This window comes from Eretmochelys imbricata, chromosome 2, assembly GCF_965152235.1.
Source record: "Eretmochelys imbricata isolate rEreImb1 chromosome 2, rEreImb1.hap1, whole genome shotgun sequence".
Lineage (NCBI taxonomy): Eukaryota > Metazoa > Chordata > Testudines > Cheloniidae > Eretmochelys > Eretmochelys imbricata.
In genome coordinates this window covers 210,211,939-210,227,155 of record NC_135573.1, presented here as the reverse complement: position 1 = coordinate 210,227,155, position 15,217 = coordinate 210,211,939, and the positions used below count along the sequence as shown (strand labels likewise).

At 47.3% G+C, this 15,217-nt stretch overlaps 1 protein-coding gene and 1 pseudogene across 1 annotated transcript in view; one reads left to right on the top strand and one right to left on the bottom strand.

Annotated features, from left to right (window-relative positions):
* Positions 1 to 15,217, top strand: part of DNAH11 (dynein axonemal heavy chain 11) — a 293,766-nt gene that overhangs the window by 197,733 nt on the left and 80,816 nt on the right. The window contains exons 58-60 of the mRNA XM_077808745.1: positions 12,831 to 12,944; positions 13,815 to 13,958; positions 14,539 to 14,721. Coding sequence (XP_077664871.1) covers positions 12,831 to 12,944; positions 13,815 to 13,958; positions 14,539 to 14,721 — 441 coding nt within the window. The remainder of the gene's footprint in view (positions 1 to 12,830; positions 12,945 to 13,814; positions 13,959 to 14,538; positions 14,722 to 15,217) is intronic.
* On the bottom strand, positions 2,210 to 2,834 carry LOC144260665 (small ribosomal subunit protein uS15-like; annotated as a pseudogene).

Genomic DNA, 15,217 nt, shown 5'->3' with positions numbered 1-15,217 from the left:
CAAAATTACCCTTTTCAACCTGCCCCCAATCTAACCTTCGTTGAGGGAATGACCGTTTTTCAGAGGTTATTTCCCCGCATCAGTGCCCTCCCTCTTTTCTCTTCTTCTTCCACGTGGCAGAGCTGATCAAACTGAGTAAACAGGGCATAAGATGCTCCCACCTCTAAGGAGACTGTATCATGAGGCAAAGACTAGGAGCTCTCCCACAATCGCTCGCAGCCCAGGGACCCTCAGGAAAAGGCCAGGAAAAGGGACTCATATTTAAGACCTCTGGCCTTATGCAGCACCAGCCAAGACTCTTCCAGAGAAACCTCTGCAACAGTGGTGAGCTGGAGCCGGTTCGCACCGGTTTGCGTGAACCAGTTGTTAAATGTTGAAGCAGTTTTAGAACCGGTTGTTAACCCGCTTCCCTGCAGGGGGCGCTGAGGCTTTGATGGGCTCGGGATGGGAAGTGATGTAATTCCTGCTCCGGCCACTGGGGGCACTGCGCTGCGGGAGCCATGTGGGCTGCTGTCTAGCCCTGGGCAAGAGCCCTGTTGCTGCTGCTGCTCCCCTGGCCCTCGGGCTCCCGGTGCTGCCTGGTGGGTCCCTGGCTGCTCTGCTGGGCCTGGGCTGCATCCTGCTGCTCTCCCCGTGAGTACCCACCCCCTGCCCTGCCTCCAGCGACCCTCTGCCCTGCCCGCACCAGCCCCTGCCTCCAGCGACCCTCTGCCCTGCCCGCACCAGCCCCTGCCTCCAGCGACCCCCACACCCCCTGCCCGCACCAGCCCCTGCCTTCAGCCACCCCCACACCCCCTGCCTGCAGCCAGCCCCTGCCTTCAGCCACCCCCACACCCCCTGCCTGCAGCCAGCCCCTGCCTCCAGCCACCCCCGCAACCCCTGCCTGCAGCCAGCCCCTGCCTCCAGCCACCCCCGCAACCCCTGCCTCCAGACACCCCCGCCCTGCCCGCACCAGCCCCTTCCGCACCCCCTGCCCTGCCTCCAGCGATCCCCTGCCCTGCCCGCACCAGCCCCTGTCTCCAGCCACCCCCTGCCCTGCCCGCAGCCAGCCCCTGCTGCACCCCCTGCCCTGCCTCCAGTCACCTCCACACCCCCTGCCGCCCCCCCGCCCTGCCCGCAGCCAGCCTGTCTCCAGCCACCCCCCGCCCTGCCCGCAGCCAGCCCCTGTCTCCAGCCACCCCCGCACCCCCTGCCCTGCCTGCAGCCAGCCCCTGTCTCCAGCCATCCCCGCACCGTCTGCCCGGCCTGCACCAGCCCCTGCCACACCCCCTGCCCTGCCCACAGCCAGCCCTGCACCCCCTGCCTCCAGCTAGCCCTGCCCCACGTCTACTGGTGTCCTGCACTTCCCAGGGCAGTAACCCTGCACACCTGCTTCAATGAGGGGGGCAGGGAGCAGCTGGGACCCACACATGTGCACACCCTAGGGTGACCAGACAGCAAGTGTGAAAAATCAGGACAGGGGGTGGGGGGTAATAGGAGCCGATATAAGAAAAAGACCCCAAAATTGGGACTGTCCCTATAAAATCGGGACATCTGGTCACCCTAGCACACCCCCGGGGAGTGGCGGGGACCCACACGTGTGAAACGGAGCTCATTTCTAGTTCAGGCCCATCTTTTTAAAAAAGAACTTTAGGCAGGGTTAACATACATCTGTATTTTCCCGGACAGGTCAGGCTTTTTGGTTCTTAAATCGCCGTCCGGGAGGAATTTTTAAATCTTAAAAATTCCTCCCGGGAAAATACAGACGTATGGTAACCCTGTTGGTACAAAAAATACATACTGGCGCACATCCCTTAAATCAGAACTTTTTATAGGGAACCAGTTGTTAAGATTTTGGCAGCTCATCACTGCTCTGCAAGGTTCTTGGGATTATACAAATCAGACCATCCTCACACATCAAGAACCATTCAGGCTGGCTCTTTGGGATTTCCAGGATCCCCTGAGAAAGGAGCACAACAATTTGATGACTCTCCTATATATAAACAGGCAAGGAGTGTTGTCCTTATTCTCTACACAACAGAGAGAATATGGGGAAACCATATGGGCACAACTGGATTCCAAATAATGGTATTTACTAACTATATACAAATGCACAAGACTTCTCTAGATACTGTGACAGGGTCAGGGGCCAGATGGCTACAGGAGAGTATTGGGGTTTTTTTGGTCTTTAATGTGACTTTATTCTTTCAGCAAAAAGAAGAGTGAACTCTTAAGCGACCAGAGCAGAGGCAGTGGATGACTCATACTTCCACTTGGGTGGGAGTACTCTCTTGATCTTGTAGTAACAAGCCAGCCTGTGAATTCTGCTCTCAGTCAGAAGCAGACGACATCTGGCATCTTTATCCTTCTGAGTAGCAGCCATGTTAGTCTGTATCCGCAAAAAGAAAAGGAGTACTTGTGGCACCTTCGAGACTCACAAATTTATTTGAGCATAAGCTTTCGTGAGCTACAGCTCACTTCCTCGGATGCTGTACCTCATGAAAGCTTATGCTCAAATAAATTTGTTAGTCTCTAAGGTGCCACAAGTACTCCTTTTCTGTTTCTCTCAAGATGTTTATGGACAGCAACAGCTTTCTTGATCAAGTGGTACAGATCCTCTGGAAGGTCTGGGGCAAGTCCCTTGGACTTAAGGATCCTTAAAATTTTGTTGCCAGTGACAAAACAAACTTTGGCAACACCATGAGAATCCCTTAGGATTACACCGATCTGTGAGGGAGTCAGACCTTTCTTAGCCAGTTTGCAGATCTGTTCCTTTATGTCATCAGAAGTAAGTTTTAACCATGTGGGCACACTGACTGGGACAGGCCCTTCCCCGAAGTGTGCATGCGACCCATGATGGCGAGAGTGTTAGAAGGCAGATATATTAGTCCCAGATTAAGCAGGTCCATTTTCCCTGGGTAAGGTAACAGGGGCAGTTCCAGAACAAGAAGGAACTTCCTGGAACAAATTCAGGCAGGCTAATTAGGACACCTGGAGTCAATTAAGAAGCTGCTAGAATCAATTAGGGCATGCTGGCTAATCGGGGCACCTGAGTTTAAAAAGGACCTCACTTCAGTTTGTGGCGTGCGTCTGAGGAGCTGGGAGCAAGAGGCACTAGGAGCTGAAAGTGAGGAAACTACAATCCATCGGTGATCTTCTTGAAAATACCATCCTGGCCACTATGGATGTAGAAGTGGCCAGGATGGTACACCTCTACACCAACATTCCACACAAAGATGGACTACAAGCCGTCAGGAACACTATCCCCGATAATGTCACTGCAAACCTGGTGGCTGAACTTTGTGACTTTGTCCTCACCCATAACTATTTCACATTTGGGGACAATGTATACCTTCAAATCAGCGGCACTGCTATGGGTACCCGCATGGCCCCACAGTATGCCAACATTTTTATGGCTGACTTAGAACAACACTTCCTCAGCTCTCGTCCCCTAATGCCCCTACGCTAGTTGCGCTATATTGATGCATCTTCATCATCTGGATCCATGGAAAAGAAGCCCTTGAGGAATTCCACCATGATTTCAACCATTTCCATCCCACCATCAACCTCAGCCTGGACCAGTCCACACAAGAGATCCACTTCCTGGACACTACAGTGCTAATAAGCGATGGTCACATAAACACCACCCTCTACCGGGAACCTAGTGACCGCTATTCCTACCTACATGCCTCCAGCTTTCACCCAGACCACACCACACAGTCCATTGTCTACAGCCAAGCTCTGTGATACAACCGTATTTGCTCCAACCCCTCAGACAGAGACAAACACCTACAAGATCTCTATCAAGCATTCTTACAACTGCAATACACACCTGCGGAAGTGAAGAAACAGATTGACAGAGCCAAAAGAGTACCCAGAAGTCACCTACTACAGGACAGGCCTAACAAAGAAAATAACAGAACGCCAGTAGCCATCACCTTCAGCCCCCAACTAAAACCTCTCCAACGCATTATCAAGGATCTACAACCTATCCTGAAGGACGACCCATCACTCTCACAAATCTTGGGAGACAGGCCAGTCCTTGCCTACAGACAGCCCCGCAACCTGAAGCAAATACTCACCAGCAACTACATACCACACAACAGAACCACTAACCCAGGAACCTATCCTTGCAACAAAGCCCATTGCCAACTGTGCCCACATATCTATTCAAGGGACACCATCACAGGGCCTAATAACATCAGCCACACTATCAGAGGCTCATTCACCTGCACATCTGCCAATGTGATATATGCCATCATGTGCAAGCAATGCCCCTCTGCCATGTACATTGGTCAAACTGGACAGTCTCTACGTAAAAGAATAAATGGACACAAATCAGATGTCAAGAATTATAACATTTATAAACCAGTCGGAGAACACTTCAATCTCTCTGGTCACGCGATTACAGACATGAAAGTTGCGATATTACAACAGAAAAACTTCAAACCCAGACTCCAGCGAGAGACTGCTGAATTGGAATTCATTTGCAAATTGGATACAATTAACTTAGGCTTGAATAGAGACTGGGAGTGGTTAAGTCATTATGCAAGGTAACCTATTTCCCCTTGTTTTTTCCAAACCCCCCGCTCCCCCCACTGTTCCTCAGACGTTCTTGTTAAACCCTGGATTTGTGCTGGAAATGGCCCACCTTGATTATCATACACATTGTAAGGAGAGTGATCACTTTAGATAAGCTATTACCAGCAGGAGAGTGGGGTGGGGGGAGAGAAAACCTTTTGAAGTGATAAACACCCATTTTTTCATGGTCTGTGTGTATAAAACATCCTCACTGCATTTTCCACTTTATGCATCCTATGAAGTGAGCTGTAGCTCACGAAAGCTTATGCTCAAATAAATTGGTTAGTCTCTAAGGTGCCACAAGTACTCCTTTTCTTTTAACTTATTTAAAGGGATAGTACCCGATTCCTATACATTGTGAGGTGGGGACAGGAAACTCAAACGTATTTGCTGAAGTGGGCCAGATTGTCTCCTGGGCAGAAGGCCACCCCTAGCTGCATCAGAGTGATTTACATAAGTGGGACACTGAACACGAAAGCGGGCTGTCTAAGGTATCAGCAGAGAGACTACATGGAATGCTCCCTGAGCCTAGAACTATATCAGTTGATTTCCAGTACCGCAGGCTATCTCCAGGGAGATCTGTTTGCATTCAATCAAAATGCAAAGGTGAAACTCTTATTCACCTGAAAAGACCACCACTCCTCACTGGGATTGGACTCTCTGACTCAGATCTGTTTTGGCTCTGTGCTTTCCCTGCCCTTCTGCTAGGAAGAGTCACTCAGAAGGAGAAAAAAGAGGAAATTATGGAAGAAGGCCATGGTAGTGAGAACTGCTTCTACTCAGTCTCTCACCTGACAGGATCTTCTGTCCTTGAGCCAGGTCCTGATTTTGGAGCGTGACAGCTTGGCTAACCTAGATGGGTTACTCTTCCACAATAATAGACTATCTTAGCATCCCACAGGCCTTCCACCCTCTTAGCCTACACAAGAGTTTGGACAAAATTCTACTGATACCAGGCTAGAAATTTCAGGGAACTAGTCATCCTAGCTCTTCTGGATCTCTTGCAAGATGACCTAAACTTGGGCCCAAGACCTCCTACCATTCTATCTCATGTCTCAGCACTACATAGTGGTATAAACACAGGCTCTTCCATGTCTCTGGTAAATCACCTAGTGGTAGTCTGGCTCTTCAGGGGAGCATGTCTACCAAAACTAGCAGTCAGACCTGCCTTCCCTACCTGGGATCTTGCCACAATTCTGTAGGCTCTCATGACCCATTCAAATTGATGGCATCTAAGTCCCTGCATTTCATTTCCATGCAAACCAGCTTCTTGATCACAGTCAGATCAGAAAAGTCTGAAGCCTCTGCTCTTACTACTACATCTTCCATAACAACAGTCATTTTTCCTACCACTGAATTGATTGTTACCAAGATAAACTCTTCTTTCCATACATCACAGAAAATTGTTCTTCCTTTGTTTTACCCAAAGCCTCTACACCTGTATGAAAGAGTTGTTCAATTTTACCTTAGCAGAACTAATCAGTTCTCCTATCTGTTCATTTCTTTTGCCCTAAATGTCTGGGCCTGAAAGCTCCTCCATAGCCAGACATCAAACCAAGCCCAAGGGGATCAGTGCCCATTCAACATTCTTCATGGCAGCATCCAGGGCAAAAAGGGAGTCAACCATTGAGGAGGATCTGTCTCTTCCTGCCTCTCCTCCTTTGGTAATATTTATGTGAGTTGTCATGCCAATAAAATCTCACTGAATTGAATTGAAATTGTGTAAAGCTGCTATGTAGTCACTCCCAACAGCACTGTTTTTACAGAGTGCTGTTGGGTTGACCTTCATTCCTCTACAGAAGGAAAATTCCTTGAGTGGAAAGTGCTCCAAGCCATGGTACCTAAATAACTTAATTATACTGTTTTTAGTTTCCTCATTCTACAGATGTTGTAGGCTGCTCATACTTGTCCATGAGGCTCTAAGAAAGAGCCATGTCCCTTCCACTTTCACTCCAGATGAGTGCTTCCACAATTGTAACGAAACACTAAATTTGTACTAGTAGATTAAAAATAAAACTTTGTAACAGTAGCACTTTATTCAGTCACATTTATTATACGTTTCTGGAATGCGAGCAGGAGGAGTGTGGTCAAGGTGTGGAGCCTCATGGACAAGTCTGAGCTGCCTGTGATATTTGCAGAAAGCAAATAGCAATCCAAATGTCTTTTAATGGCAAAGAGGCCATATCCAGAAAGGAAATTATCAGGTAACAAATTTTGCAGTGTATTTCCAGGGTAGTTTCAGGATAAGAGTAATTGCTCTGTGTAGGTGGTAATTTAGCCACTGGTATACAAGTTCTTCTTTACAAAGTGCCTTGTAGCTGTTCTGAAATGGCTTTTTAAATGTATGTTTATTTAATTAGTGGGTATTATTAAAATAAAGCTGACACCATTAAGTTATCAGAAAGCTTAATTTATTTCCACAGTACAAAAGCAATGTCATAAACCAGAAGCTCTGGGCAAATTTCTGTTTTTTAAAATTCATGCTGTTTTTCAATTACACAATTACAAAAATCCCAAACGAGTCTAAACGTCTATTTTCTTACTTGATGTATTAATACAATCAAAACCAATTTTAAAAGAAAAAAATATATTCCAAGAATAAAACATATTCACCAAATTTAAGCCTGGCAGACATTTTTTTATTTTATATTTAGTTATAAAACTGTCAGTGTAAAAGATTATGATGGAAACTATCAGAGTGTTTAGCTATGACCCTGACCCAGAGTATACTGTGATTAAATAGCTGGGCAAATGATTGCATAACTTAACTTTTTTTTTTTTGTCAAGATGCCAGATAAATCTGTCTGAGACACACAAATCCACAAATGTGGCAATTTTTCTGCCATTTTCTAGCTCCTCCATTTGCCTGCTCACTGTTTTGCCTGTATTCTTGATATCAATGTGTTTTCCCACAAAGAAATTCAGTGGGTATCCTCCATCTTCTTCCATGTTTCTGCTCAGAAAAGGACAGAACAGCAAGAGGGAGCAACTTCATGATTCAGGACAGCAAAGAGAACAGCTAGGATGAAAGGAATGTGGCACTCTCTAAACTCTTTATCAGACGTAATGGGGTTTATACTTTGTCTGGATGCAGTGGTCTGCAGGAAGAGGCGGCTGCAATAGGGGTCCTATAAGCCTGGGGTTGTAAATCACCTGCCATGTGGAGCTTTTAACTTAGCAGAGCTCAGTCACAGCTGGGGATCTGACTCATTGCCCTGGTCTACACTAGGACTTTAGGTCGAATTTAGCAGCGTTAAATGGATGTAAACCTGTACCCGTCCACACAATGAAGCCCTTTATTTCGACTTAAAGGGCTCTTAAAATCGATTTCCTTACTCCACCCCTGACAAGTGGATTAGCGCTTAAATCGACATTGCCGGCTCGAATGTGGGGTACTGTGGACACAATTCGATGGTATTGGCCTCCGGGAGCTATCCCAGAGTGCTCCATTGTGACCGCTCTGGACAGCACTTTCAACTCAGATGCACTGGCCAGGTAGACAGGAAAAGAACCGCGAACTTTTGAATCTCATTTCCTGTTTGGTCAGCGTGGCAAGCTACAGGTGACCATGCAGAGCTCGTCAGCACAGGTGAGCATGATGGAGTCCCAGAATCGCAAAAGAGCTCCAGCATGGACCGAACGGGAGGTACGGGATCTGATCGCTGTTTGGGGAGAGGAATCCGTGATATCAGAACTCCGTTCCAGTTTTCGAAATGCCAAAACCTTGTCAAAATCTCCCAGGGCATGAAGGACAGAGGCCATAACAGGGACCCGAAGCAGTGCCGCGTGAAACTGAAGGAGCTGAGGCAAGCCTACCAGAAAACCAGAGAGGCGAACGGCCGCTCCGGGTCAGAGCCCCAAACATGCCGCTTCTATGATGAGCTGCATGCCATTTTAGGGGGTTCAGCCACCAGTACCCCAGCCATGTTGTTTGACTCCTTCAATGGAGATGGAGGCAATACGGAAGCAGGTTTTGGGGACGAAGAAGATGATAGCTCACAGCAAGCAAGCGGAGAAACCGGTTTTCCCGACAGCCAGGAACTGTTTCTCACCCTGGACCTGGAGCCAGTACCCCCCGAACCCACCCAAGGCTGCCTCCTGGACCCAGCAGGCAGAGAAGGGACCTCTGGTGAGTGTACCTTTTTAAAATACTATACATGGTTTAAAAGCAAACATGTGAAAGGATTACTTTGCCCTGGCATTCGCGGTTCTCCTAGATGTAGTCCTAAAGCCTTTGCAAAAGGTTTCTGGGGAGGGCAGCCTTATTGCGTCCTTCATGGTAGGACACTTTACCACTCCAGGCCAGTAACATGTACTCGGGAATCATTGTAGAACAAAGCATTGCAGTGTATGTTTGCTGGCATTCAAACAACATCCGTTCTTTATCTCTCTGTGTTATCCTCAGGAGAGTGAGATATAATTCATGGTCGCCTGGTTGAAATAGAGTGCTTTTCTTCAGGGGACACTCAGAGGAGCCCATTCCTGCTGGGGTGTTTGCCTGTGGCTAAACAGAAATGTTCCCCGCTGTTAGCCACAGGGAGGGGGGAAGGTTGAGGGGGTAGTCACGCGGTGGGGGGAGGCAAAATGCGACCTTGTAACGAAAGCACATGTGCTATGTATGTAATGTTAACAGCAAGGTTTACCCTGAAAGAGTGTAGCCACTGTTTTATAAAATGTGTCTTTTTAAATACCGCTGTCCCTTTTTTTTTCTCCACCAGCTGCATGTGTTTCAATGATCACAGGATCTTCTCCTTCCCAGAGGCTAGTGAAGCTTAGAAAGAAAAAAAAATGCACTCGCGATGAAATGTTCTCCGAGCTCATGCTGTCCTCCCACACTGACAGAGCACAGACGAATGCGTGGAGGCAAATAATGTCAGAGTGCAGGAAAGCACAAAATGACCGGGAGGAGAGGTGGCGGGCTGAAGAGAGTAAGTGGCAGGCTGAAGACAGGGCTGAAGCTCAAATGTGGCGGCAGCGTGATGAGAGGAGGCAGGATTCAATGCTGAGGCTGCTGCAGGACCAAACCAGTATGCTCCAGTGTATGGTTGAGCTGCAGCAAAGGCAGCTGGAGCACAGACTGCCACTGCAGCCCCTCTGTAACCAACCGCCCTCCTCCCCAAGTTCCATAGCCTCCACACCCAGACGCCCAAGAACGCGGTGGGGGGGCCTCCAGCCAACCAGCCACTCCACCACAGAGGATTGCCCAAAAAAAAGAAGGCTGTCATTCAATAAATTTTAAAGTTGTAAACTTTTAAAGTGCTGTGCTTAAAGTGCTGTGTGGCATTTTCCTTCCCTCCTCCACCACCCGTCCTGGGCTACCTTGGTAGTCATCCCCCTATTTGTGTGATGAATGAATAAAGAATGCATGAATGTGAAGCAACAATGACTTTATTGCCTCTGCAAGCGGTGATTGAAGGGAGGAGGGGCGGGTGGTTAGCTTACAGGGAAGTAGAGTGAACCAAGGGGCGGAGGGTTCATCAAGGAGAAACAAACAGAACTTTCACACCGTAGCCTGGCCAGTCATGAAACTGGTTTTCAAAGCTTCTCTGATGCGTACCGCGCCCTCCTGTGCTTTTCTAACCGCCCTGGTGTCTGGCTGCGCATAACCAGCAGCCAGGCGATTTGCCTCAACCTCCCACCCCGCCATAAACGTCTCCCCCTTACTCTCACAGATATTGTGGAGCACACAGCAAGCAGTAATAACAGTGGGAATATTGGTTTCGCTGAGGTCTAAGCGAGTCAGTAAACTGCGCCAGCGCGCCTTTAAACGTCCAAATGCACATTCTACCACCATTCTGCACTTGCTCAGCCTGTAGTTGAACAGCTCCTGACTACTGTCCAGGCTGCCTGTGTACGGCTTCATGAGCCATGGCATTAAGGGGTAGGCTGGGTCCCCAAGGATACATATAGGCATTTCAACATCCCCAACAGTTATTTTCTGGTCTGGGAATAAAGTCCCTTCCTGCAGCTTTTGAAACAGACCAGAGTTCCTGAAGATGCGAGCATCATGCACCTTTCCCGGCCATCCCACGTTGATGTTGGTGAAACGTCCCTTGTGATCCACCAGAGCTCGCAGCACTATCGAAAAGTACCCCTTGCGGTTTATGTACTCGGCGGCTTGGTGCTCCGGTGCCAAGATAGGGATATGGGTTCCGTCTATGGCCCCACCACAGTTAGGGAATCCCATTGCAGCAAAGCCATCCACTATGACCTGCACATTTCCCAGGGTCACTACCCTTGATATCAGCAGATCTTTGATTGCATGGGCTACTTGCATCACAGCAGCCCCCACAGTAGATTTGCCCACTCCAAATTGATTCCCAACTGACCGGTAGCTGTCTGGCGTTGCAAGCTTCCACAGGGCTATCGCCACTCGCTTCTCAACTGTGAGGGCTGCTCTCATCTTGGTATTCATGCACTTCAGGGCAGGGGAAAGCAAGTCACAAAGTTCCATGAAAGTGCCCTTACGCATGCGAAAATTTCGCAGCCACTGGAAATCGTCCCAGACCCGCAACACTATGCGGTCCCACCAGTCTGTGCTTGTTTCCCGAGCCCAGAATCGGCGTTCCACAGCATGAACCTGCCCCATTAGCACCATGATGCATGCATTGGCAGGGCCCATGCTTTCAGAGAAATCTGTGTCCATGTCCTGATCACTCACGTGACCGCGCTGACGTCGCCTCCTTGCCCGGTATCGCTTTGCCAGGTTCCGGTGCTGCATATACTGCTGGATAATGCGTGTGGTGTTTAATGTGCTCCTAATTGCCAAAGTGAGCTGAGCAGCCTCCATGCTTGCCTTGGTATGGCATCCGCACAGAAAAAAGGTGCGGAACGATTGTCTGCCGTTGCTCTGACGGAGGGAGGGGCGACTGACGACACGGCTTACAGGGTTGGCTTCAGGGAGCTAAAATCAACAAAGGAGGTGTCTTTACATCAAGGAGTATTTCAGGCAGGACTTCACGGAGGGTTCCAATAAGAAATGGTGCACCTAAGTTATCGTTCTTATTGGAACAAGGAGGTTAGCCTGGCCTCTGATTGATACATGGCTAGATTTACCTCGCTGCACCTTCTCTGTGAGTGACTGCAGTGTGACCTAGAGAAATGAGTCCCCTAGACAGGGGAGGAGGCAAATGAGTACAAAACAAATCTGGTCTATTTCTTGTTTTGACCCACTCCATCTATCTTTTACATCTTTGGCTGGCAGCAGACGGTGCAGAAGGACTGCATGCCATCCACATCTCATGGCTGCTCAGCAGAAGATGGTACAGTACGACTGCTAGCCATCCTCATCTCTTGCCTGCCTGGCAGAAGATGGTACAGTATGACTGCTAGCAGTCCATATCGCCTGCCTGCTCACCATAAGACGGTTCAATAGGACTGACTGCAGGACTAAAGAGAATGACCTGGTCAAGTCACTCCAAATTTAGTCCCTGCGCCCATGTCTGTCCAGGCACTCCCAGCCAGGGATGTGGCCAGGAGCACCTCAGACATGACGATGACGGCTACCAGTCGTACTGTACCGTCTGCTGCCACAAGGCAAGGGGTTGCTGCTACTGTGTAGCAATGCCGTACCGCGTCTGCCAGCACCCAGGAGTCATAGGGTGACGGTTACCTGAGCAGGCTCCATGCTTGCCGTGGTATGGCGTCTGCACAGGTAACTCAGGAAAAAAGGCGCGAAACGATTGTCTGCCCTTGCTTTCACGGAGGGAGGGAGGGAACGGGGGCCTGACGATATGTACCCAGAACCACCCGCGACAATGTTTTAGCCCCATCAGGCATTGGGATCTCAACCCAGAATTCCAATGAGCAGCGGAGACTGCGGGAACTGTGGGATAGCTACCCACAGTGCAACGCTCCGGAAGTCGACTCTAGCCTCGGTACTGTGGAAGCACTCCGCCGAGTTAATGCACTTAATTCACTTAGAGCATTTTCTGTGGGGACACACACACTCGAATACATAAAACCGATTTCTAAAAAACCGACTTCTATAAATTCGACCTTATTCCGTAGTGTAGACATACCCATTGTCTCTTTCTTGGGATCACTGTATGTTGGGAGATTTTTGGTTCTCATGATACAGTAACTGTAGGAGCGTAGGCTATGCCACACAGTTTGTGACAGTGCCTATTGTAAAAAAGGTTACTACTTACTATAAATTGCTTGCATACCCAGACCCTAAGAAAAAGATCTGTCTGCAGCTTAAGCAGCTCTGACTGCATGTGGAAAATTAGGTCTCAGGCTAAACTCTTAAGATTCTTTGTTTTGAATAGGTAGTGGCAATCCAAACAGAAGTATCTCTGAAGCAGAGAGAATGTGAAGATGACTTGTTGAAAACTGAACCTGCTCTAGTGGCTGCTACAGCAGCTTTAAATACACTTAATAAGGTAAGAACCAGGCAGTTTAATGGCTGTGAGGAACTTCGTTTAAAGGATTTTAATAAGCTATGTATGGGTCAGCCCATTGGTCTTGTTGCTGTACTGGTCAATGAAAGATCAGGAATGAGCTTGTTCCCCCACCTCCCTAGACTGGCAGCCACTGGGAATTTTGTAGAAGCAGCATAATTAGTATGAAGGAGCACCGTGAAGCTCTTGAGTTGTTCTGGCTGATTGGAAGCATCACTATGCCATAGGATCTGTTGTGTACATGGGACAGAGGGAAGAAGTGCACGTGCCCAGAAGAAAACTGGCAAAGTAGTATGATGTGGGTAGATTATTTTACCTACTATTCTTGAAAGTAGTAGCACTACAGTATGGTACAAGTTTATAGGGTTTTTTGCTGTGATTTATTTTACTACTGATGAAGTCAAGTCGCATCGAACAATCTATATTAAATACAATACCGACTGCAACAAGGATCATTTAGTTGATTTGGGTTCAAGTCCAACAGGAAATTTGTGTGAAAAAATGGCGTTTGCACTTTAGGCTGTCGAAAATTGTGTCTGTATATAGAATCCATATAGAACATTGCGTGTTCATTGTAGAGCTGCAGGACAGTGATGGCTTCCTGTAACTGTCATGCAGATCGTTGCAGTTCTACTTACTATATGAAGTGATGACCAATGGGATCACAAGCAACCAAGAGTCGTCAAAAAGTACAGCTGTGCATTCTTAATCTCTTAAGAATAATTCTGCTGTACCCCTGCTGCACTAGCAATTCCATTATTTCTCTGTAGACATCTCTCACTTTGCGGATGGCTAACTCTGTTTGGCAGCTTTCTGTTGATTTTTTTGTGTGTGTGTTTGATTGCTTTTCAGATTAATCTCACTGAATTGAAAGCCTTCCCCAACCCACCAACTGCAGTAACTAATGTTACTGCTGCAGTCATGGTATTACTGGCTTATAATGGCAAAGTGCCCAAAGACCGAAGTTGGAAAGCTGCTAAAGTCTTCATGGGAAAGGTGCTGGACAGTGGGAAATCATCTGTTGGCTATGTGTGATGGGTGAGAGGAGGGCTAGTTAATTAAATATTACAGTCAAGGGTAGTTCTGAGTCAAATGTAATATCACTCTCTTACAGACTTAATTGAAGGAGCTGGATGTCATATTGTTATAAATCATGTCTCCCCATGGCTTCAGTGGCATACTGAAGTCAACATGAGCATCAACTGGGAGTTACTTATTATTTGCAAAACTGAGAGCAGTCAAGTATAAGAGGAAGAAAATTGTATATATGTTTTTACCTGATATCAGACAATTTCCCAAATTAATTGCAAAGAGGGACTCGGGTGGTTGGGTTTTTTTGAGGGGGTGTGATGGGTTCTGTAAATGAATGATTCATATGAAGATATGCTTCCTGCCACCCCCCCTTTTTTTTTCAAAATTTGTATTCACTCAGTGCAATCTCCAAAAGCAAACTAAATGCAGAGTGCCCATTTTGCTTTTATATTTTAAGGTCATGAAAGCAGGAGTTAACTTGTGATCTTGAAAAGTTCTCTGCAGTGTAAATGGATTGGGTACATTAGGTCTCTTCTCCTTGCAGGTTGATGACTTCCTACAAGCTTTAATTAGTTATGATAAGGAGCATATTCCTAAGAACTGTCTGAAAGTGGTCAAAGAGCATTACTTGAAAGATCCAGAATTCAACCCAAATTTGGTCCGCACAAAGTCCTTTGCAGCAGCTGGTCTCTGTGCCTGGGTTATCAACATAGTAAAATTCTATGAGGTACTATATATCAAGATATTTGGTCTCTGACTGGACAAGTAGGTGGGTTTGGAAGGATACTATGATAGACGCTTGTGACTATTTCAGCAGGTTCAGTGTATAATTTTCAGTGAAGATACAAGACTAAATGCAGATGGAGGTTGAAATGGAAAACAGTGCTAAGGCTTGAAAACTTCATTTTTAAACAACAACTTTGTGGCCATTAGGGGTTTGTAATTGTCATTATGATGCAACCGTGGGGACAGATCATATATCCTTCTTCTCCAGATACACATTCCCCTTCCACTTGAATTAAAGGAAAATCTCAGCTAGCTGTCTACATGACAGGCAGTCTGAGACACAGTTGAGTAATTCTGATTCTCCAGTAGATGCCAGTGGTATATATGCAAACTAGCGAGCCCATTGCAGTATGATGTCTGGATGTCCTTTAATTGTGAATATTAGAAAATCTACTTGATTACAATGTACTATTTACATTAAATGCACACTTTACCCT